The 24,971-nt window shown below is 39.8% G+C and overlaps 1 protein-coding gene across 1 annotated transcript; it reads left to right on the top strand.

Moving 5' to 3' along the window:
- Positions 1 to 346: 346 nt before the first annotated feature.
- LOC116422940 (V-set and transmembrane domain-containing protein 1-like) lies at positions 347 to 7,540 on the top strand. The gene is made up of 10 exons (XM_031963500.1): positions 347 to 429; positions 665 to 700; positions 4,094 to 4,390; positions 4,800 to 4,829; positions 5,283 to 5,312; positions 5,511 to 5,600; positions 5,771 to 5,798; positions 5,921 to 5,979; positions 6,062 to 6,099; positions 6,267 to 7,540. Exons 1-10 carry the CDS (start codon positions 396 to 398, stop codon positions 6,396 to 6,398), a joined length of 774 nt encoding a protein of 257 aa, XP_031819360.1. The 5' UTR covers positions 347 to 395; the 3' UTR covers positions 6,399 to 7,540.
- The last annotated feature ends 17,431 nt before the right edge of the window (positions 7,541 to 24,971 follow it).

Genomic DNA, 24,971 nt, shown 5'->3' with positions numbered 1-24,971 from the left:
CTTTGATTCCCTCTGCACTGAGTGGGGGTGGGGGGAGGGAACTGCCCAGGCTTCCTGCTCTCCCAGCCCTGCCACCGTCAGTCTCTGAGAAGGGTGAGGGGGCCTCAAGGAGAGATCAAGGGAGGCCAGGGAGAAGGTGAAAAGGCGTGCTTCTGGTGGAGTAGGAAAAAGGGTGAGGGAGCAAGGGGATGGAGGGGAAGGGGGAAGATGACCCAGAAGGGAGCTATTGCCCCTCCCACCATCTTCACTGGACAGGTCATGGACCTGGGAGCTGTGGGTGGCTGACAGTTGTAACCACATCCTGTGTCTTGGATCAGGGGGCCACAGGGCCCAGAGGCTGCCCTGCTCCTCCTTGTCCTGTGGCTGGATAGCTCAGCTCGGGCTGAGGAGCTGGCATGTCCTCCACGGTCGCCTCTCTGCTCTGCCTTGGTGAGCGCCAGGACCCCAGGGTGGGCTGAGAGGGAGGCTAAGGGGTCCCTGGTCAGGGGCCACAGGGACATATGGGGACACTGAGGCTGGGGAGAGGCTCTGGACAGCAGAGTGCTGGTACCTTTTTTTCTTCCTGGCTTGCCCAGATGAGGTATCTGGGTGGAATGGGGCACAGGGGCAAAGGCACAGCCGGCTGGCCCTGGGGCAGGATGACCTGAACCTCCTCCTCCTCCAGGGCTGTGCCTGGGCCAGAAGATCCCATCTGCCGAGGGTGAGTCCCTCCTCCTCGCGGTGCCCCTGCCATCCTTCCAGCTCAGGAGAGACTCCTACCTCCAAGGCAGCTGGATGCTGGGTGGGGGCGGGAGGGAGCACGTCTTGGGTTCCTCTGGGCTGAGGGTGAATCTGGGTGGTGGAGCCCCAGAGGGCAGGACTGCTGAAACCAGGGTTTGATTCCCTCCAGGGAGCCTTCAGACCTTCCATTAGGGCTGTGCCCAGCCTGTGGTCCCTTGGGAGCAGAAGTAAGCTTCTCTTGCCAGGGCCTGCAGAGAAGCAAGAGTTTTGCTTTGGGAGGATGAAAACTCCTACTCCAGATAAAACCACCAGAGGGAGGCCTGTCTCTTTCAGTCAAAGGAGCTAATGCCATAGGCCACTACCGCTGTCAAACTGGCAGGGGCCCAGATGGTCAGGAGTTCGTGCCCCTGCGGCTGCTGGTGACAGGTAAGGGAGGAGGCAGACCCGGCTCTGTGGAAGGGTCTCCTGAGAACTGGGCCCCAGGACTCTCTCTGAGATGTCATTCCCTCCCCCAGCTCTATTTACTCTGGTTAGCCAGAAAGGGCATCCTGGGGGTCCCTTGCTCTTGACTTTCCTGGCTTGGAGAAGAAGCAAAGCCCCATGGCTGAGCTCCAGGGCCTCTCTGAGATGGGGATTTATCTCCCCCTGGTCTTACAGACCCATATATGTGGCAAAGATGCCCCTCCCAGGCCTTTGGTCAAGTCTCACTGGAACTCTGGACAGTTCTTAGTGTGTGCCCTATCCTGTGCTGAAAATGGGATAAGAATGATAATTCCATTTAATCCTATTCTTGGAGGATCCACATAATCTGGTGGAGGAGACAGCCCTGTAAGGCACAGGTGGCCATGGAGGGGACTGTAGGTATAGAGGAGCAGATGAACATGTTCCCTGCAGGAGAAAGGGCAGAACTGATTGGATTCTAGATTCAGAACTGAAAGATGTGTAACATAGGGCTGGGAGAGGGACATTATTATCTGTATCATCAAGACATGTGCTAAGAAGATAACTAGGATGTAAGATTACACATGGCTGGAGCCAGTTTCACTCTACTAGGCCACTAGAGGCACTCAGAAACCAACAAAATGAGGCCTCAGGACAAGAATACGAGAGCGGGAATGATTCAGTCCTCCAAGGAATTCTCTTGGGCTTAATGGTATAAGTGACTGTCCGAAGATTGTGGGGACATAAGAAAAGCAGAGTCGAGGATGATGCTGAGATCCTGAGGTTGGGTGATGGGCAGGAAGTTGGTGACCTTAAAATAGAGAAGTTAAGGAGAATAGCTGCATTTAGGGAGAGGCAATGAACATCTGACAGCAAGGAGCTGAACTAGGAAGGAGTTGTAGTTATGAAGACAAGAGAGCCAATAATATCTAGGAGATGGGAGTAGCAATAGTGTTGCAATCGGAAAAGGACAAGAATAATCAGGAGTGGAAAAGGACATCCAACTTAGTAGTTAAGGAATCATGGCAACCTTGGAGAAAGTAATGGCCCAGAGGGGTGGGATGGGAGCCCAGAGTGGAGAGAGGTAGGACTTAAGGGAGAGGAGTTTGTGAAGGCTTCAAGAGTGTACACTGCATTTTCTGGGTATATGACTATGAAAGAGAAGAGAGACCGAGAATAATGGCCAGAGGGAGTGACAGGGCCAAGCAAAGGGTTTTAATAATAGTGGAGGCATCTTGGCACATTTATGGGTAGTAGGTAAAGAATCAGGAGATGGGATTCTACATTGGAGAGGGAGGAGGCGATTGTGGGCACAACCCTTTGAAGGAGACAGGAGTGGAATAGAATCATAGGTTCCATTAAGTCAACTTTTTTTCCCCAAGGCAATTGGGGTTAAGTGAGTTGCCCTAGGTCACACAGCTAGGAAGTATTAAATGTCTGAGACTAGATCTGAACTCAGGTCCTGACTTTTTCAGGGTTGGTGCTCTATCCACTGTGCCACCTAGCTGCCCCTTCATTTAAGTCTTTAAAAGGCTGAGGCAGAATCTATTCTGCTTCAGCTGAAGTAAAAAAACAAGCAAAACAAAACAAAAAAACAGGGGTTGTGATCCTGCTCTCAGATGAAACAAGAGTTAAAATAGATTTAATTAAAGGAGACAAGGAAGAAAACTACATCTTACTAAAAGGTATCTTAGATAATCCAGTAATAGCAATACTAAACATATATGCACCAAGTTGTATAGCATCGATTCCTAGAGGAGAAGCTGAGAGATACAAGAACAAATAGACAGCAAAACTATAGTAGTGGGGAATCTCAACCTCCCTCTATCAGAACTAGATAAACTGAATCAGAATGAACAAGAAAGAAGTTAAGGAAGTAAAAAGAATTTTAGATAAGTTAGGTATGATAGACATTTAGAGAAAATTGAATGAAGATAGAAAGGAATATACTTTTGTCTCGGTGGTACTTAGAACTTACACAGAAATTGACCATTTACTAGGGCATAAAAACCTCATAATCAAATGCAGAAAGGCAGAAATTTTCAGATCATGATGCAAGAAAAATTACATGTAGGACTATGGAAAAATAGTTACATTTAGTGAGGGTTTATAAGAATGGGGGAGAGGTGGTCATCTTTGTAGGCACTGAGGAAGCAGCCAGCAGATAGCAAGAAATTAGAAATTAGTGAATGAGTGGAGATGCTGAAGGGCAATATCTGAGGAAGACAGGGAATCCTTTGTGCATGAGGAGGTATTAGCTTTGGCAAAGAGAGGTGAGCTGCCTTTTGATGTGAGAACAGGTGCTTGCTTTTTTCATGATTCTTTTTGATCTTTCTTCTCTTTACTTCTCTATATGTGAATGTTTCCTAATTTTTAAAAATTATGAATCTAAATATCACCAAAAAAGAACATTTCCATATACACAATAGAAAAGGATGAGAACTATGTAGCTCTACTATATAGTTTTTTTTAAAAGGTCTAATATAAATTCAACATTGAATTAGCAATTTTTTTGCTCTTATTTTTTGCCAAACATCATTCTCAGTTCTGACTTCAAAGTGCTTCCAATCCACTAGGGAGAGACAAGGCATGACTCACAAAAATGAATACAAAGTAACTTGGGGAGAGGAGAAGAGACACTGGAAACTACTTGATCTTGTAGGAGGGGATAACAAGTAGGGCAACAAAGAAGCTCTAAGAGTAAGGACTGGAGAGGGAAAGCATTGAAAGCCCAAGGGACAATCAGGGCAAAAGACAGGAGAAATGTTGAGTGTGATAAAAGTCAGGTAGGTTCATTTGATGGTGGTAGAGAATGGAATGGAGTAAGGAAAGCCTTGTGCCCTGGAAAGGGGATCCCAGATGGGCCTTTACTATCTCAGTCCTCAGATCCACCTCAGGTTTGTTTCCTAATTATGATCCTTTCCCTTTCCAGGATTTTTCTCTAAACCATCTTTACTGGTCCGACCGGGCATCTTGGTAGCTGCAGGGGAGACAGTGACCTTCACGTGCCAGATTTTCCTAGCCAGTGGCATTTCAAAATTGACCTTCTTCCTATTGAAAGCTGGGGTACCTGACCCCTTACAGTTCCAGAGCACAGAGGAGAAGGTGGCCAACTTTACTCTCCCATCTGTGAAGGCTGAGGATGCTGGGAACTACAGCTGCATTTACTTAGTGGAGGGCAGGAGGAGAGCATCAGATCCTAGTGAGGTCCTAAAACTGGAGGTGACAGGTGAGAGCAGATGCTGGAAATGCACCTACTACTTTCCCCATACTTAAGGCTTTGGGGAGCATAGATAATAATGATGATGTTAATAGCTGACATTTCTATAGTGCCTACCAGGTCGCATGCTTTCCAAATACCCTCTCAGGTTATCCTCATGACAATCCTGGGGAGTGGGTGCTATTGATACCCCCATTTTATAGCTGGGAAAACTGGGGCAAACAGAACTTAAGTGAGGTGCCCAAGACCACACTTACAATAAGTGAGGCTGGATTTGAATTCAGGTTTTCCTGCCACCAGACCTCACCCACTACACCGAGCCCTCTGGCTGCCTGATGGGTGGAAAGGAAAGGAGGGCGCAGGGATTTAAGCCCAGGCATCCCCCATCCAACTGTACAATTCTCTCATTGGTTTTCAGATGAAAAGGACACAGATCCTCAAAGAGAAGGTAAGAAGGAGAGGCAGTGAGCGCCTAAGCCTGGAGGTGACAGGTGAGAGGAGATGCTGGAAATGCATCTGCTACTTTCCCATATTTAAGGCTTTGGGGAGCATAGATAATAATGATAATGTTAATAGCTGACATTTCTATAGTGCCTACCAGGCAGCGTGCTTTCCAAATACCCTCTCAGGTTATCCTCATGACAACCCTGGGAGTGGGTGCTATTATTACCCCCATTTTATAGCTGGGAAAACTGGGGCAAACAGAACTTAAGTGACTTGCCCTAGTTCATCGAGCTAGTTAAGTGACTGAGACTGTATTTGAACTCAGGGCTTCCTGATACCAGACCCCACACTCTGTAACACCAAGCTTCCCTAGCTTCCCAATGAGTGGAAAGGAGGTGCAGGGATTTAACCTCAGGCATCCCCCATCCAGCTGTACAATTCTCTCATTGGTTTTCAGATGAAAAGAACACACATCCTCAAAAAAAAGGTAAGAAGGAGAGGCAGCCATTGCAGAGACAGGCGGCCACTTCTGTTCATCTCCCTGGGTTCAAGGGCAACCTTTGTTCCAGCCTGGTGGAGGATAGGGATGCTGGATGGGGGGACAACTAGGGGGTGTTTGGGGGGATATAGTGGGGGCCTACCTCTGGCACAGTGGAACCTGGGAATGGGTTCTCTTCTATTTTAGACCTCAGAGCTGCCATGGCTGTTACTGTCACCTGTTTTTTCATCTTCAGCCTCCTCTGTGCCCTTTTTTGCCGCTGTCCTATCCCACACAGTGAGTTTAGAGGGAGGATGAGACCTCAAGGGTTTGGGGAAGGAAATGAGGCATTGGGGTGTTTGGGTCCTCCTCTGTATGAAAAGATGGGATGAGATGGATTCTAGGAGCCCCTTTTCTATTCTCACTCTTGTCTGTCTATGTGGCTGTCCATCTGTTTCTCCTCACAGAAAGTTCACATGGAGACACTCCCAGGAGGTAAGGATGCCCCAGCTCTGTCCCTATTTGTCCGACCAACTTCCCAGATACTCCTCCCCATTGCTCATCGATTCTGGCTGGGAGAGGGTGGTGAATCCTGGTTTCTCCTTGTGTCTTCATAGCCCTTCCGACAATACAGGTGTCTCTCAGTCTGTCTCCCTCCCTACAGAGAAGATAATATGTAAGTGGGGCAGCAAAAGGGGGCGGGGGCCCGGGAATGTTTGGGGGGCTCAGGGACTTATGGTACCCCTTCCCTATTCTAGATGAAGATATATCCAAGGGGAGACAGATAGAGACACAGGTGAGTCCTTCCTCTCCTCTCCCCAGAGAAGCTTCCATCTCTCCTGTGACTCCCTCCAAATGCTTTGTCCCCTATTTTCATCCCTTCTTGTTCCATGTCCCCCACTTCTTCCCTGTCTCTTCTGGATGGCATTCACTGACCCCCCCACTGGGACATCTTTCCTTCAGGCCTCAGAATCTGAAGATCCCCATGGAGTGACATACTCTCAACTGAACACAGCTGCCCTCAGTGAGGGACAGAGAGTCCCGACTTCCACAGCCCCAGAGCCTTGCATTTATTCCACTGTGGCTTTGCATTGAGGGGGGACTAGAGAAGCCCATCACCCCAAAAAGGGACTGGAGCTTTGGAGGAAGAAAAGATCAAAGAGGGATGAGGGAAAGAAGTGAACTGGGAATTCAAACATCTGAATTTGAGTAAAAGCTCTGGAAATGGATTCTCAAGCCCAAATCCCTCCCTCTTTGACCCCACTGCCCTCAGGGGGAACATCTGACACACAGGCCACATGCATCCCTCAGGTCCCATGGCACCTGGCCTGTGGCACCTTCTGTTTATACCAATTCTGACTAGGTTTTCTGCTGACTAGATCAGAACTTCTTAAAACTTTTTCTATACGTGACCTTGTTTTGCCAAGAAATTTTTAACATGACCCAGGTTTATAGGTATATGAAATAGGTCTACAAACCAAGAATTCACTGATAAGAAATTGTCATTTTGTGACCCCCATATTCAGTTATTCAGACCCCCATATATGGGGCTGCAAACCACAGTTTAAAAATCTGGGGACCAGATGACCTTTGCGGTCCCTCCTAATTCTGCTTCAATTTTGAGTTGTGAAATACATCAGGTTGGCAGCTAAAGCATCTGTAACACAAGTGATTATTCAGTGAATGAGCATCCTTTTTTTATCCTTGTGATGCTGTCATTGAATAATGAATAAATGTTCTGGGGGCCAGTGGGAGAAACACGTTTTGATGCACTCCAGTCTAGGAAGCAGCTGATGAGGGAGAAGGTCCAAAGGGGATCAGTCCGTTCCATAGGTTCCTTCTATGGGCCACACAAAAGGAGTTTCCTCAGGAACAGCCTCATGTCTCAGCAATCAATCATCTTTGATACTCCCAAATCTAGTAGGGTCTAAACAGCGACTTCCTGTTATTGTAGCTAGGGGCTATGCTCCTCCCTCCCAACCATATTAAAAAACAGGAACAGTGGTTTCCTGCCCTTGTGGTCCAATTTGTAGAACTGGCTGTTGCTCTATTTTCCAGTGAGCTGGGCCAGCTCTTCTTGTCTTCCTTCCCCTTGCCCTTTCTGTCATTTCATTTTTACTATTGCATCTCCCATTGTTAGCTAGCTAAAGAGAACTTTATTGTTGTTCTGTCATGTCTGAGTCTTGGTGAGTCTTGTTGGCAAAGATTTTGGAGTGTTCCTTCTCTAGCTCATTTTACAGATGAAGAAACTGAGGCAAACAGGATAAAATGACTTGTTCAGGGTCATGCAGCTAGGAAGACGGAAACTGGATTAGAACTCATGAAGATGAGCTGTCCTGGATCTAAGCCCAGTCACTGTGTCACCTAGCTACCTTGAACTTTGCTTACTGACCTTAATTGGTGTGATTCTTTATTTGGGTAATAAAAGTTGGGGAGCAAAAGAGAGGCTGGATAATATGGGAGACTTCTATGGAGGAGGGTCAAAGGCTAGGAGGACTCCTTAGTCTCCTTCCCTCCCTTTCTCCCTCCCCTCTCTCTCCCTCTTTTTCTCTCTCTCTCCCTCTCTCCTCTTCCTCCCCATGATGTAACTGGATTTGTAAGAAGCAGAAAGCAAACCTGCTCAGTGGGAACATGGAGAGTGAAAGGAAAGCTTTGCTTGGGAGGCTCTGGTTAGGCTACATCTGAAATGCTGGGTTCAGGTTTGGGCACCCACCCAGGAAAAGGATTGGGCAGCTGGTAAGCATACAAAGTTAGGGCCAGAGTGTTGAAGGGCCATTGGAGATCAGTGAAAACTTGGGGATGTGTAGCCTGGAGAAGACATTCCTTGGAGGAGATTTACACAAGCATCTTAAGTTATTTGAAGTTATAATTATTTATTTGCCTTTAATTAAGCTTCTCCAGTGTGCCAGGAATCGGGCTGAATGATGGGGGACACAGAGACAAATGCCAGCTGTCTTTGCCCTCTAAGAGCTCCTACTATATTGGGAGAAAAAACACGCTGATAAGTACTGTGGATAGTAATGGAGAAAGGCACCAAAAACTCAGGGTGTCAGAGAAATGTCTCGCACATGATCAGAGTATATCTGCTCTTGACTGACTCCCAAAAGAAGCAATATGTATTAAAAGGCAGAGATAAGTGGGAGGAGTGGAGTCTATGCAAGGGCATGGATACATTAGATTAAATGTCACACACAGGGAGAAACCAGTAAGCACTACAGCAAAAAGTGTGTAAAGAGGAGAGTGTGTAACTAACTATTTTGGACAGACAAATTGAAGACAGATAATAAAAGACTTTCCATGAGAGAGGAGTTTGCATTTTATCTTAAAAATTTTTTATTTTCCCCCAATTGCCTGTAAAACATCTTTTAACATTTATTTTTAAAAATCTGGGTTTGAAACCCTCTCCTTCTTCTCTTCTTCCTTCCCGAGAAAATGAACAATTTGATATCCATGCTTATCCATGGACAATCATGCAAAACAACTTTCCACAATAGTCATATTGTGAAAGGAAACACAGAGTTTAAAAAGCCCACATTAAAATAAAGGGAAAAGTGGTGTGCTTCAGTCTGAATTCAGATTCCATTTCTTTCTCTGGATACGAAGAGCATTTTTCAAAATGATGCCTTTGGAATTGTCTTGGATCATAATATTGTTATGAATTGTTAAGTCATTCTTCCCAGTTCAACTCTTGACTCATTACTGTGTATAATGTCATCCTCATTCTGTTCACTTCACTTTGCATCTGTTCATAGAAGTCTACCCAGGTTTTTCTGTTTTGTTGCTGTCATCCCTCTAAATCCTGCTTATTATTTTCTTATAGCACAATACTATTCCATCATAATCATATTCCCCATTTCCCAGCCATTGTTCAGCCATTTCCCAATTGATGAGTATCCCTGAAATTTCCAATTCTTTGCCACTGCAAAGGAGCTGCTATAAATATTTTTTGTACATAGAAGTCTTTTTTCCCTTTTGTGTGGGGGCAATATTTTTTGGGTACAGATCTAGTAGTGGGTAGTCATAGTTTTATAGCCATTTGAGCATAGTTCCAATTGCTCTCCAGAACGATTGCATCAGTTCCTATCTCTATCAACAGTGCTTTAGTGTCCCAGTTTTCCCACATTCCCTGCAACATTTGCCATTTTTCTTTTCTGTCATATTTACCAATCTGTAGGTATGAGGTGGCACCATAGAGCTGTTTTAATTTGCATTTCTCTAATCAATAGTGATTTAGAACATTTTATTTAATTACAAAAACTTTAATTTCTTCATCAGAAGACTGTCTATTCATATTCTTTTATATTTATTTATTGTAATATTTGTCTAGTGTATTCTCTTAAATTTGACTCAGTTCTTTATATATTTGAAAAATAAACCTCTATCAGAGTATTTATGTACATTTTTCCTTTCAGGTTTTAGTTTTTCTTCTAATCTTGACTGCATTGGTTTTGTTTGTGCAAAAGCTTTTCAATTTAATGTGATCAAAATTATCCATTTAAAATTTGAGGCCAGGAGGGTGAGTTAAGAATCAGCAATGATTTTAAATGCTTCCCTTGCTAGGAATGGGGAAGGTGGGAGGAGAGATGTACTTAGAAAGGAGGACAATGATATCTGTTTGGGGAGCACTGGCTTTATTGAGTGGGGGGTGATGCGGTCAGGTGTGGACTTTAGCAAAATCCTCTGGTGGTTGAATGGAGGGTGGATTGGAGGAGGAGGTAGCCGAGTGAGACAGGACCCCCAGCCCCCAAGCAGTGGTCCAAGTGTGCATCAGGGTGGGCTCAGGATCAGAGCAGAGAAAGGGGAATAGGTGAGAGATGCTGTAAAGGGGCACTCAATAGGACTTTTCAAAAGGGCCCATAGGTGCCCTTGATGAAGGCAAATAGTCTAGTCCAGGTGAACGGCACTCTGGTTCTGAAGGAACTGACGAATTGTATTGCTGAGCTACTGCTGAGAGAGATGCTACAAGATTGCATAAAGGGAGATGTTATCCTGATTTTCCAAAGATGGGGGGAAAATGGAGCCTCTGAGCTCTAGGCTCCTAATTGTCGCTGAGGCTGTTCAGTCATTTCAGTTGTGCACAACTCTTCGTGACTCCATTTGGGATTTTCTTGGGAAAGATACCAGAGTGGTCGGCCTTTCCCTTCTCCAACTCATTCTCTAGGCAAAAAACTGAGGCAAATAGGATGAGACTTGCCCAGGATCGCACAGCTAGGGAGTGTCTGAGGTCAACATGAACTCTGTCTTTTTAACTCCAGGTCCAGCACTAGGTGTGCTAGGGTACCACCTAGAGCCCACACTTTGATTTCTGGGAAAATTCTAAGAGGGATTCTAAAGAGACGGCTGGGGAATTTTGAGAAAGAGGAGCCAGCCTGGCTTCCTCATAGGTCACATCGGAACAGCTTCATTTCCTTTTTTTTTTTTTTTTTTTTTTGACTTAGTTCCTAAACAACTCATTGTCCATGCCTAATATGGGAATATGATTTACATAACTGCACATATATAATCTATGTCAACTTGCATGTCATCTCGGGGTGAGGGGGAGGTAAGGAAAAAGGAGAAAATTTGGAACTCAAAATTAAAAAATGAATGTTAAAATGGCCTTTTCATATAATTTGAAAAATTGAAATCTTATTTAATGCAATAAATAAATAAATAGATCATTGTCTGGACATAACTGCTCAGTTTCCTTAATCCAATATCAATTCCTCTCTCTGCTACCTTTCTGGTCTGGTTGCACCTGGTGTCCCCATCTCATTGTGGGCTCTGTGGCTGAGAATTATAGAATGATGATCAACATTAATTATCTTCTTATATCTCACAGCCAGTGAATATTTAATCAGCAGATTTTTTTCTTGAATTCCAAATGTCCCACTCTTTTGACGGGTTCTCTGTTAGCAGTTCTCTTGGACATTCTGGAATTGTTCTCATCCTCAAGGTAACTCTGAATGGGGATCCTCTTCAGTAGAGTTGGCTGACTAATTTTATATATTTTACAGAGTATTAGGAATTCTTTTATCACCTTTTCTAAAATGTATCTCAAAGCAATTTTAATAAATACTCTTAAATTTTGCTAATTTCTTAATAATCCCTTAAACTCAGATCAGACTTTATGGTTCCAAAATGATCAATAATAGAGTTATGAGAAAATCATTAAGTTAACAACCTATAGTTTTCTTTAACTTTCAAAGTAGTTTGGTTTTTAAATACCCTTGCTTTTTCAAACTCTGTAATTGATATAAATGTGCTAAATAAAATCATGCTATAAGAAGAATTTTTAAAATGATTTTTGGGGCAGCTAGGCAAAGCAGTGAATTGAGCACGGCCTGAAGTCAGGAGGACCTGAGTTCAAATGTGACCTCAGACACTTAACACTTCCTAGCTGTGTGACCCTGGGCATGTCACTTAAACTCATTTGCCTCGGAAAAAAGATTTTTCTAATTCAATGTTTTTCCTTTTAGAATTACAATGTATTCTGATTTTTTCTTAGTATTTCTATTTTTTTCTTAGGAAGAGTAGAGGCTTTTAAGGATCTTAGCCTTATATGAAATAGCAAATTTTTGTGTGAAGATGACATCTAATACCCATTGCATTTACTTATATGTATAAATTTCATTCATATATAATTAAAAAAACATCCTGGGATGGGATGAACAAGCAAACTAAGTATTTAATTCCAAATTGTATACAATGTTTTGAGTATATATCAAATGAGTTGCCTGTAAGTAAGACATATTTCAGGACATTATCTACAAAGAGATATTAATTCACATTAGATAGCAGACCTAAGTAAAACTGACTTTTCTTTTGAGTAACATAAGGTATTCCATAAGTTACTCCTCTAAGAAAACTGATTTCCTCAAATTATTTTCTTCATGAGAAACTTGGAAAAGTTTCTATTTTCAACGTAAACTAAGTAATTGATTTATACTTTGGTCCGACTAACTTGATATATTTAGAAATTTCAAAGACCATATTTTACACAGGAATACATGACTATGAACAGGTAATTTACAAATCTCAGTATGGAAATGATTATCTCAGATTGAAAAGCATAAAATCTTCACTTTCTTTATCTTAAAACCATGTAGAAGTGACAAAATGTAGCACTGATAAGATACAGTATTTCATATCATATCAACAAGTTACAGTATGTCATATCATATCAACTTTACCTTAGTAAAAGATATTTGTATGAATATCAAGAACAGACATGATTATAACAGCATGAACATTAGTCCACCAGTCCTAAGTCCAAGGACCCAAAATGATTTAGCATATGTATAATTAGATAAAGCACCTCAGATCCAAATGATTTCAAATAAGGTTCGAAAAAGCAGCCAAGTATATGACAGGATACCTCATCCAGATTCAAATATAACCAGATGAAAATATTCTGGCGGGGAAAACTAAGTCAGAAGATATTAATTTGGCCTTCTCCAGTTCTCCTTCCAACCTTTTTCATGTGGACAGAGATCCACCGACCTCATTCCTATTAAGTTGGACATTTTTCTTGCACTCATGAAACATTAGTTCAAGGACACACGAAAAATCTGAAAACAAAACTCAGACAATTTGATTATATTCTCTGAGTTTATTTTGTCACATAGCAAGTTTCACTCTTCATGGTAGACTTGGATATAATTATCAATTCTTCGTATCAGTGCAACGAATTGCTAGCAAGTAAAAGTCATCAGACCTTCAAAATTGCACAAAATCTAACAAACTTTTCTTCCAATTTTGCCATCCTCACATTTCTGAAATCTCTTCAATTGCAATTAAAAGCAACATTGACAAAATGTGTGTGTGGCTACTTTTATGCTTCTTACCACTGCAACAGTTGAATGCATGTACTTTTCTCTACTTACATTATATTCTGGTCCTTTAGCTCATACTCCCAAGAAATCCAGAAGAACTATAACCTAGCTTGTATCAAGTATGGAGTAAGCTAATCTTGGAATAGGAGAAAAGAATACAAGAAAAGGAAAGCAAAACAAAACAAAATGCTTTTAGTCTTCTTTTATTTATTGTTAGTTGATAATACTCCTTTTCTGTAGAGATTTACAACAGAACATTTCGTGGAGAAAGGCATGCTTAAAAATGTTAAAATAGTTGAAGAAGGAAAATTGCATCTTCAGAATTGTATATTATTCCTCATTGAGGATCCAACCACCTTCTTGTTACATCAGATTCCCAAAACATCATGGATCCAAAATCATCATGTTGAATTTTCACCTGCTTCATCGACTCTTTTCAAGATTCCCTCATTCATAGTGCCTGTGAATCCAGCAGCCTCTTATGTCAGATATAAGGACAGAAACTGAGCTTTGGCTTCTCCATCTGGGTTTGTATTCCTGCAGAAGCCCATCCCACTATGTGTGCTTGTTCACTGAAAGACTACAAGGACTCCCGCTTGAGTATCCATTAATAATAAACTGCCTTGACTTGTAATTCATTGAAGGCTTGTTTTCCTTTTCAGTACATGATTCACAATCTCCTCAATCCAGTCTTAAGGTTATAATGAACTATGGGTATTCATGAAGAAATTTACAAACACATTTGAACAGGATTAAAACACCCATAATTAAATAGACACAAGTCAGGGCCAGAACAAAGGCTGCCCATTCTTCTTGTCTTTTTTCTTTCATGTTTCTGCTACCAACAAATACATCTAAAATTCATCATTCAGGAGTCAAAACTCATGGTCTTGAAGACAGAAACTGTAGGTGTTTCAGACACTGCCTGATAGTTAACCTATTGCTACTTGTCCCTTTTTTTCTTTATTTTCTCTGGAGAGTTCCTCAAAAATCAACTACCTTATAAAAAACAGGCAAGACTTCAGTTTGCCCATCTGAGTACTTATCTAACAACAACAAAAGAATAAGAACGGTAATAATAATTGGATTTTATGTAGCATTAAGTATATGGCAAGCACTATTCCAAGTACTTTGCAAATATTTTCTCATTTGATTTGGTGTTAGTTTCTTTATTTCCAAATTGGAGAAGATGTTTGTAACTTCCAAGGATCATATGACCAAAGCCCCATCTGAGGTTTTTATATAAACCTCATTAAGGCAATTTCTGGGCTCAGATAACTTACATTCTAATAAGGAATTCAAAACATAAAAAAGGCCCTAAAAGAAGAAGTGGAGAGGGTGACCAACATGAGCCAAACAGATATGTAGAAAGTGAAAAAATCTAGAGAGTTAGGCTTGTTGATGAAGAAACTTGACTTCTATAGAAATGGTCACACAGGTCATAAATAACAGAAGAAGGATGTGAACCTAGGGATTCTCATTATAAACAACACTTTATACCCTCTCACCATGCTTTCATTATAATCTATCTCAGACAACCTTCTTTTAACAATTTTACAAAAAGAAAAATGATATTCATATTTGTTGTCTCAGACAGGATCATGAAACTACAAAGTTTCAGAGTTGGAATCGGTACATAGTGCTTCCAATTTCAAGAATCTTTGCATTGAAGATTTCTTCATTAAAAAAAATGGTATTGTTGCATTGGATCTATTCTTCCCTTCTGCAACTACAATCCATCACCTTAATTTGTTGTAGGTATTCAATAGTTTTTTTTTTGTGTGTGTATGTGTGTGTGTATGTGTGTGTCAGAGAGAGACAGAGAGACACACAGAGAGAGGCAGAGACAGAGACAGAGATAGACAGAAACAATGAGAAACAGAGAGAGGGAGAGAGAAAGAGAAAGAGAAAGAGAAAGAGAGAGAGAGAGAATTGAAGAGGAAGCTTTGAAAACTTATAAATTTGATAAGTTGTATGGACAGACAAGAATATAAAATATTTTAACAATGTTGTCTTTATGCAGGAAGTCATAATCAGTGACTAAACTAAAGAAATGAATACAAGAAAAGATTCTTTTAGTTAAAATCCAGAACAAAGCTTGAAAATCACTCAAAGTATCCTCAGCTGTTCTTCCTTATCTCCATCCTCCAAGGATATTGTTTAAATTTCACATCCCTCTATTCTTGGTAACCTGCAAAAGTTTCTCAAGTAGCTCTCAACTGTACTTTTAAAAATTATTTTAATTCATAATCATTATTAATTAGTAATGGGTGTATCATCACCAATCAATAAAAATAGCTGCTGATATTTTCTATGTGGAACAAATTTCAAGCCTTTGATGGTACTCTTGAGATTTTATGAAGTCAGCACTACTCGTTTTATTACTGAAATGATAATCACATCTCTAAAGGAAGAGAGAATCTTGAATCTATAAATACCTTATGTCTTCCTCTTCTCATCTCCATTCTCTGAGTGGCAGATCCCAGCTTTACGCACAGTGGCAGAGTCCAGACTGGTGAGGGTCTTCCTCCTTATGATTCTGAATCAGGTCCTTAGAGGTAGAGCTTCATCTCACTTCCTGGAAGTAAAAGGGAAGCACAGAGAGATCAAAATCCTCTTTTGCTGCAAATAGGGAAGGCAGGCTGGTTTTTTCATCAGAATCCTAGCTAGGTAATGTCTTTGTTATCTGCTACTAGGCCAAGTCCCCTTTGCTGCATATATGGGCTAGTGAAGTGTCCCCAGATCTAATCTTTTGATTTAAGTGATCCTTCTAATCTTTGTATGTATTTTTGTCAGACAGCTTCCAAATCCCGATCACCATTTTTATCACAAACTTTTGTTTCATAAATTCATAGAGCACAGGATCAGGAGGGAATGTTTCCTGTATTCTATTTGTAATTCTTGTTGATTGATAGATAAGAGAATTGTAAGTGACCTGAGAACTCCTGTAACTGAATCCTCAGAAGGAGGAAAGAAAAACAATACAGGTGGCCTCCATCACTTCAGCAAAATGAAATGTAAAATCCTTTCTACTTTGCAATTCTTGAGTAGATAGCATCTGCAACAAGTATAAACTTTCTAAATGTTCACTTTTCCTTTTCTTTCTTTAAACAAAGATTATTGTATTTCCTAGAGGTATTATTTTGCTTTCTGGTGGCTAAAACCTTTCCCCTACTTTGGTTTTCCTACTTTGAAAGATATTAGTATTGGAATAGAATCTTCATATAATACTGCTTATTGGCTATGTATCCTTCTCTGAAAGGGCTCATTACTGGGGTCCAATTTCTACTTAAAGAAAGACATATTCTTGGATTGGAAAGTTGTTAAGGGACAGGTCAATTCTTTGAGAGCCTCCACAGCTGTGGATCATAGCATCTGAAGGAGTTGCAGGCAGCCTTTTCTGACACAGGTGTTGCAGACTGGGAATGAGATAAATTGGGGCAGAGGGAGGAGGAGAGAGGTCAGACAAGGCAACGGCCTCTCAGGAGAGAGGTCAGAGAACAGCAACTGTCTGTCAGTTTCCTTGTGTATCATCTTCTCACAAGATGAGATCCATTCTAGGTTGGAACTCCAGCAGCCACTGTCAGGTGGCTCCTGTGTGTCCCAGCAGCTCTCCCGTGTATTCCAACATATGGCACCTGAACGTGGGGTAAGAATTACAAGAAGAACCAGAGCTGTTCATGAGAAGGATCCTTCTAGAATTAAGGAAGAAGAGTCCTGGTAAGAATTTTTATTTGGGGAAATTAAATGGACCAACAAATCAAAGGGCCGAGCCAGGAGACTGATGAGAGACTTAAATGCTTGTTCTGACCACAGCCCTCTTCTCTGTTTGAAAGTCTGCCTCCAAGAGATTTCTACAAGATCAATACCTGCTACAACCATCCAGAAGGGCAGTGCCCTTGCATTTCTCAGTGCACTGGTGTGTGTGTGTGTGTGTGTGTGTGTGTGTGTGTGGAGAAATAACAGCAAAAACAAACAAACAAAAAACCAGGGAATTGTTAAGGGACAGGTCAATTCCTCGAGAGCCTCCCCAGATGTGCATCACAGCATCTGAAGGAGTTGCAGGGCAGCCTTTGCTGACTTGGGGACTGGGAATGAGATAAGTTGGAGGCAGATGGAAGAGGAGGGAGGTGAGACAATGCAATGGTCTCAGTCAGAGTTGTTGGAGAACAGCAACTGTCTCGGTTTCTTGTCTCATCCCCTCATAAGAGGAGATCTATTCTGGCGGCTGAAGATCCAATCCACTGTCAGGTGGCTCCGTGTATTCCAACAGAAAGTCACTTCCTAGTGAGGGACACCCTAAGTAGTTTCAAATAAATATGTAGGTTTCTTTTCAGTTAATCTCTGAAACTATTCACTTCCAGTTAGACTGAATTAGTAGATGAGATTCTACCTTGTTTCTCCTGGAACCATAATTAAAATTTCTCCAAAATTTAGAAATGTGATGATTACAACTTTCCTGAGGTCACAGAGTGATGGAAATGAAACAGCACATTGGAGTGGAATCACAAAGGTAAGGTTTTTTATTCCTATCAGACTTCCTGCTTCGGTTTGTGTAGAATAGAGAGATCAGGTGTGTCTTTAAGATTTGGGATGGAAATTGTTAAATGGTGCCATTATTGCTATTTTGGATGTATGGGAACTTTATATGTGGCATGGTTATTTGATGCGTTAGCTTAGAAATCCCTTATTCTGTTGGAATTGCTCTGGCAGACTGTTCTCCGATTTTCTATTTTTAGGAAATCTCCAAGATAAAGACAGCTGTCTTGGAACTGGCAGTCTCTAGCCCTGTAACCCCAGTTTCTTAATTGGTATCTCAGCATTCTCAAGGGACATTGCAGTTTTGAGATCAAGCCTCTAAAGTTTGGGGTTTGCCTGCCTTCATGGTCTAACTGTACATATTCTGCTCAGAAATCCTTTCTGGATGCTGGTAGCAGTTCCTGTTCTATCAGAGGGGGCAGGTAGAGCTACTCCAGGCCCCACTCTTTCCCTCCTTAGGAATCCCTGATAGACTTGGGGTACCCCTCCTAGCATGGGGCTGTTGAGCACTGCTACTCCCTATATAAGCAGAAGTTGAGGTAAGTGCACAAATGAGTACAGACCCCTAACATAGTAAACAGTCCATTTCAAACTAGATTCTCTGGCTGAGATGAGGGCCTTTGTAGTGCTGATAACTCTGGGCTTGTCAGGAAGAGACTTGCCTTTGTCATAAGTTCCTGCATTTTCTAGTTTCATTTTTGATTTATTTGCTTCACATTGGGTTGGCCAAAATTATAATGCTGACACCTCCCAGGTATCCAGGGGAGGTAATTCAATAATTCAAATATTCAGAAAGAGTATGTAATGTTGTGCCTCAGTTTCCTAGATTGTCAGCTTTGTTAATTTAGCTTTGTATCTTTGTCTGCCACATGCCAATCTGTTCTGTGATAACTGTTTCCAAGAAGGGTGGTGGAAGCATTTTTTTTTTTTTTATGGTATGGACTAATTGCAATCGGTGGTATTATCCTGTTGTCACTATGTCTACCCTGTATAATTACATTAGGAACCAGAATAGTTTGGTCCCTATCACAATATTGCATTCAGGAGATGCTATTCAAATGATTCTTCGGAGAAAAGGCTAAAATGTATTAGGGGATGATCTTTATGGTATACTTGATAAACAGTATATAGATATGTTAACTGATTTTGAACAGTATGTAATTCATAGAAATATGATAAAAATCAGTTACATATTACAAAGGGGAAATGGTGTGGAACAGAGATAAGATGAAGAACTTACAGGAATATGTGAATTCTTTTTCTGTATTTTATTTTCTTTATTTCTGTGTTTCCTATGACCTGTGCAATATGTGCAGGCCCATATTTACTTGAGTCTTGTCCAGCTTATAAATATATTTATGTAACAGTATTTGACATTTATCCATATTTAGTCTATTAGCTTGACCACTGTCTATCTGAAGCCTAAAGGCCTGATTTTTTTTTTTCTGTAGAAATCAGAGGATTTTGGGGAAATGGAAAGCTTCCATTCCAATCTCTCCAGATAGCACCAACAAATTAGATGCCTTCCTGCCCCCTTTCTCAATGCCCCTTTACTTGTGATGTAATCTCCTGTATAAGAGCTGTGTATTTTACTACTTCTTTAGCCCTCCTACCACAAGCTTTCTCTTTCCCTTATGTTGTGATAGGACTAATCCTCTAGAGGTTTTAATAAACAATCTTTCTGCTTTCTACCAAGTGATCTTCGAGTAGTCATTTTGGGTAAGGGTCTTCTACATCCCTCACAGGTTGAAACCTTATTTTTTGGAGTAGTGTTTTTTTTTTTTCCTGTAAAATCTCTTCTCTTGCGTGATGCTACTTTACATTTTACAAACTCAAATTGTATCCAAAGTAAATGAGACAGAATTATAGATACCTACCTGTGTCATATGAGTAGTGATTATTGACTCATAGAATGACTTCCAGATTCCTGGGAGAGAGCCTGGTGATTAAGTTTTCTTTTGAACTTTATTAATGCTTTAAGAGGGTCCTCTTTTGGTGGCTCCAGTCTATATCAAAGATAGACTAGATTAAAGTTAATCATTGCAAACAGACTCTGGTACAGTCCAAGGTTAAATTAGACCATGAGCAAATAAGAGTAAGCCCATCCCTGAAAGTGCATTGCCATTGTTACTGAAAAATTTGTGCCCAGTACCATCTATAAATTATTATTCTTTCATCCATTATACATCATTTAAGAATACTATGGATAGCTTAATTTGACATTAGAAAGGTGTAGGGTCATTACAATTAGATAAATTGATCTATTTACAGGTTTATTTTAAAAGAGAGACAGCTCCCCAGAGAAATTGATGGTTCATTTAGAGACTTTTTTTTTTTAAGAAATGTTGTTTCCTAGTTGTTCCTAAACAAATAAATGCTTAATTTAACAAATTAAATATGTTATTTCCAAAATTCTGATATTTTATCCATAAAAATTTCCTGTCCTAAAATTGAAGGGTACATGATTCTAATTATTCAATAAAATAATCATTGATCAAATAAAGTATATTAAGTATGAGGGATAGACCAAAACCTTTTATATTATAAGATCAAAGCTATTTTATTTTCCCCATTGCAATTATTTTAATAACAATTTAAAATGTTACAGCAATAAGACTAACTATACTACCCACATCTTTGGGAACACTTGCCTATCTCTCTTCTGGTGGGTAATAGAGAAAGTGCATTGAAATATTGTGTCCCCATCTCAACAAGTAGAGGTTTGGGAATTTATTTCTAGCATTTGTGTAGCTGCGTATTTGTCAATCAAGCAGGAGGGAGAGGGGAGGGAGAAAGAGGAAGGGATGGAATCTGCTGCCTGCCCTCAGCAGCGGTCTCTGGCCTCCAGAGTCTCTCTAATTTTGTTCTCTCTTCCTGATTTTCTGTGTGTGGGATTTATGGTACAGCCAGTGGTACCTGGTGCTTCTCCTGCGAAAACACCATCAACAAGTCCAGCATATTCCCAGTTCCAGCACATTATCCAGAAGGCCCCTGAGACTGGAGCCACTTGCACATCTTGGTGTTGGGGAGCACCTGGGTCACTTTTTACTTGGCCAAGTCCTTTTTCTCATTTTCTCTCTAATTTTGATAAACATTATCAGTGGTCAATGTCCACCACAGCTTTCTTGAATGAATCTTACCCAGCCATCAGTCCATTTGTGCTTTTAGCTCTGATTCCCTAATCCTTCATTTCTAATATTCATCCTGGCAAAAGAAAAGGTCAGAAGACTCTTTTCCCCATATGTTCCACTGCCCACCATTCTATTTCCACCTTTACAAAAACTACAAAATCAGCCACTAAAAGTACCTGATGAGAACAGGTTACCAAACATTAGACTTGTGCAACTTATTAACTAGAAGGGTTTTTAATGATGACAATTATCATCATTTTGAGCCTTTGAACTTTAAAATTTGAAAGACTTTATATATACTTTACATAGTCTATCTGCATTGCCTTTTATTCTGAACCTCCTGGTTTCCCTTCCTTTAGGGCATTTTGAACTCTCACTCCTGAAATCTTTATTGTTTTCTCATAAAACTTCCAATTTCTTTTAGTTTTATTTTGATAGTATATTACTTTTCAATTACATGAAATGATGGATTTCTGCTTTCATTGTTGTAAGATTTTAGCACATACAGCTTATATCAGATTGTTCATCATTTAAACAAGAAGGCAGGAGAAAGGAAGACAAATTTGGACCTCAACATTTTGTAAAATAAATGCTAAATTTTCTTGATGTAATTGGGGAAAATCTTATTAAAAAATACTTACTGAACACTTGTTGAGTTGCATTTATCTCTAATATACCTGGAACTGTCCTAGATGTTGTAGATACAAAGGAAATTAAAAACAAAACAAAACAAAACAAAAAACAGGACTTCTTTGAAGTACTTATATTCTACCAGTAGGAAACTTTGTAGACGAATGCAAATTGTAGTCAGTAGGTTCAAGGGGGATTATATAATATCTTCCCATGGATGTTTGAAAGGTCATAAAGAAAAGGAATGAGACTTGTTTGACTTGGCAAAAAGGAGGAATAAAATGCCAGAAGTTGAAGGTACATAGTACCTAAATTGGGATTGGGTTAAGTACCTTTGTAACAGAAATCAAGACAATGCCTTAGGATAGATCCATCTTTTAGAATATCTAGAAGACCTAGAAGAGTGCTTAGACATTTCAGTTCCATGTAACTTTTAAAGATGATGAAATAGATCCAGGGATGTTAGTGAATTTGAAGAAAGCAAAGGGAGAATTCAAAGAATATTAAATTTAAATCTAGTTCTTCTGATATCAAGATCAGTGTTCATCCCACTTCACTATATCGTCTTAACTTAAAAATGTAAGTTTGAAGTCAGATTCTAAGCTGAACGATTCAGATAACATTGTATAAGAACACTGGTCATCGCCAATTGATAAATGGCTGAAGATGTGAACAAGCAGTTTTTTTTTTAATGAAAAAGTAGGAATTATTTATGGTCGCATTAAAATGTGATAAATCATAACCAATTAGAAAATTTCAAATAAAAAGAAAACTTTAATGTAGTCCTCAGAACTACCAGATTAGCTAAAATGAAAGAAGGTGGAAAGGAAAATATTGAAGGAGATATGGAAAAATTAGGATCCTAATGTACCTTTTGGGGATGTCTGAAGTGATCCAACTATTTTGGGAGCAATCTGAAATTATGCACAAAGTGTTATAAAAGTGTGTATAACCTTTTATCCATTATGTTTTTCTAATGTGATCAAGGGAAAAGAAAAGGAACCCTATGCTCCAAAATATTTATAGCAACTCTCTGTTGTGGCTAAGAACTGGAAAGTAAGTGGATGCCATGAATTCCAGAATATAGGATTCTGATGTAAGTTAGTGGTTGTGTGACCATGGAAAACCATGAGAGAGTGAAAATTAGAGTTTTCCCCATTTACTCAGATCAAGAACCCTAATATCTCTAGGCAACACATTGGGTTATGAATAGCATATTAGGCCTATTGGTAGCAGTAGAATCCATTAAAGCTTCATCAGTAGGGCCCTTATTGTTAGCTGGTCATGTTGTTGACAATTCTGCGGAGCTGGTGACTTGTAAAGGATGCTTTACATAGATTTTTTTAATATATATATATATATATATCTATGGCTAATGTTTGTGTAGAGAATGTTAGGTTTTAATAGCCAGACGATTGCTGAATGAATGATCCTCTGTTTACTTTCACTATTTAGCTGAAGAACAAACATGGTGTAGTATATAGAAATCATATGGCATTATGTTTGAAATATCTATTTTTTTTTTTATTCCTTGCCTGTATCAGATACACTTTCTATGACTCAAAGGCAACCTCTTTGAGTCTGCTGAGATGAGTGACTTCCATCTTTAGCATGCTGATCTAACAGGTCAACTCACTCAATATTTAACAATAAGTGATTTTGATTAACTTTCTTCTTGAGCATTCAAAAGTCCAAGGAGCTACTTTGTAAATAAAGGTGCCTTGCTATTATCCACTTGGATATCCAGCAGCTTTTATTTAATCTTCTAATTTCTATATTCCATAACTAGTAAGCTTTCTTAATAGAATTTCATCTCCTGGTTAAAAGTCCTGACGATGAATGTGAATTTTATATCTCCATTTTTTTCTTTCAGCATTCTTCCTGATTGATGCTATATGTAGGTGGGAAGCTTCTTTCAATATCTCTCTCAAAGTTTTCATATGAGATATGAATTATGATGAGTTTCTTTTCATAGATGTCAAACCATAGATTTGGGAGTGATCAGAGTTTTTCAGATGTAAACAGCAGATGGGTAAAATCATTAAGATAATGCTGATGAGTCAACTATCACTAGAAAAGCCACATGCTAATTCCATTCAGAGGTTTGCTCTGTTCTCAGAGTTTACAACATTCATCAGAATGCAGTTGAAATATTCAGATTCTGGGTCCCTGTGAGAATGTTAATATAGAATTCTTCAAGGCAATTAGCACCCAAATGTCTTTGGTCTTCATCCCTACCTTGCTTTAAAGGGATCTAGCAGAAAGCAGGTATAATTAAAAGATTTAAAAAAAATTCTTTTGCCACAAAGCAGAATTTTAAGAGTGGGTGGGTGGTTTTTTTTTTTTATTTTTATTTTATTTTTTGAGGCAATTGGGATGAAGTGACTTGCTCACAGTAACACAGTTAAGTGACTGAGGCCAGATTTGAACTCTGGTCCTCTTGACTTCAGGGCTGGTGCTCTATCCATTGTACCAACTAGCTATCCCTAGTTCCTTTTTTAAGGTATAACTGACCATACTTAGTCAAGTGATCTGTCAATACCAATATATAGTTATTTTTTTCAGTCTTTTATCTGAGATAGGATTTCACTGAAGGTAAGTTCTAAAGTTTAGTTAGTATCTATATTCTCCAAGTAAGTAACATGAATTCTTGGTAGTTGGCAGTTGGTAGTTAATATTATTAAGATAAAATAATCAGGAGCATATATTTGAAACCATAAGTAAGCATCATATGTAATGGGGGAAAAACTAGAACTGTTTCCAGTTAGATCAGGAGTGAAACAAGGTTTCCTCTATCACCATTATTATTCAATATTGTATTAGAAATGTTGGCCTTGGCAATAAAAGTCAAGAGATTAAAGGAATTGGAGTAGGTAATGAGGAAAACAAACTATCACTCTTGTAGATGATATGATGGTGTACTTAGCTTTTAGTAGAATCTCTGGAGTTCTCTATTAGAAATAATTCATAATTTTAGCAAAGTTGCAGGGTACAAAATAAATCCACGTAAATGCTCAGCATTTTTATACATCGCCAACAAAATCCAACAGCAAAAGATACAAAGAGAAATTCCAATTAGAGTAACTGTCGATAGATTCCCAAATATTTTATGCTATCTACCAAAGAAAAGTCGAGAATTATGAGCAAAATTACAAAACACTTTCTACACAAATCAAGTCCAATTTAAATAATTGGAAAAATATTAAGTGCTCTTGGATAGGCTGAGCGAATATAATAAAGATGACAACATTCCCTAAACTAATCTATTTAGTGCCATACCAATCGGACTCCCAAGAAACTATTTTAATGACCTAGAAAAAATAACAACAAAATTCATATGTTAGAACAAAAGGTTGAGAATTTCAAGGAATTAATGGGAAAAAAATCAAATGAAGGTGGCCTAGCTGTACCTGATCTAAAACTATATTATAAGGCAGAAGTCACCAAAACCATTTGGTATTGGCTAAGAAATAGACCAGTGGTTCAAGACAAAATAGTCAATCACTATAGCAATCTAGTATTTGACAAACCTAAAGATCCCAACTTTTGCGATA

Source organism: Sarcophilus harrisii, chromosome 3, assembly GCF_902635505.1.
Source record: "Sarcophilus harrisii chromosome 3, mSarHar1.11, whole genome shotgun sequence".
NCBI classification, from domain to species: Eukaryota; Metazoa; Chordata; class Mammalia; order Dasyuromorphia; family Dasyuridae; genus Sarcophilus; species Sarcophilus harrisii.
This window is presented reverse-complemented; position numbering and strand designations above follow the sequence as displayed.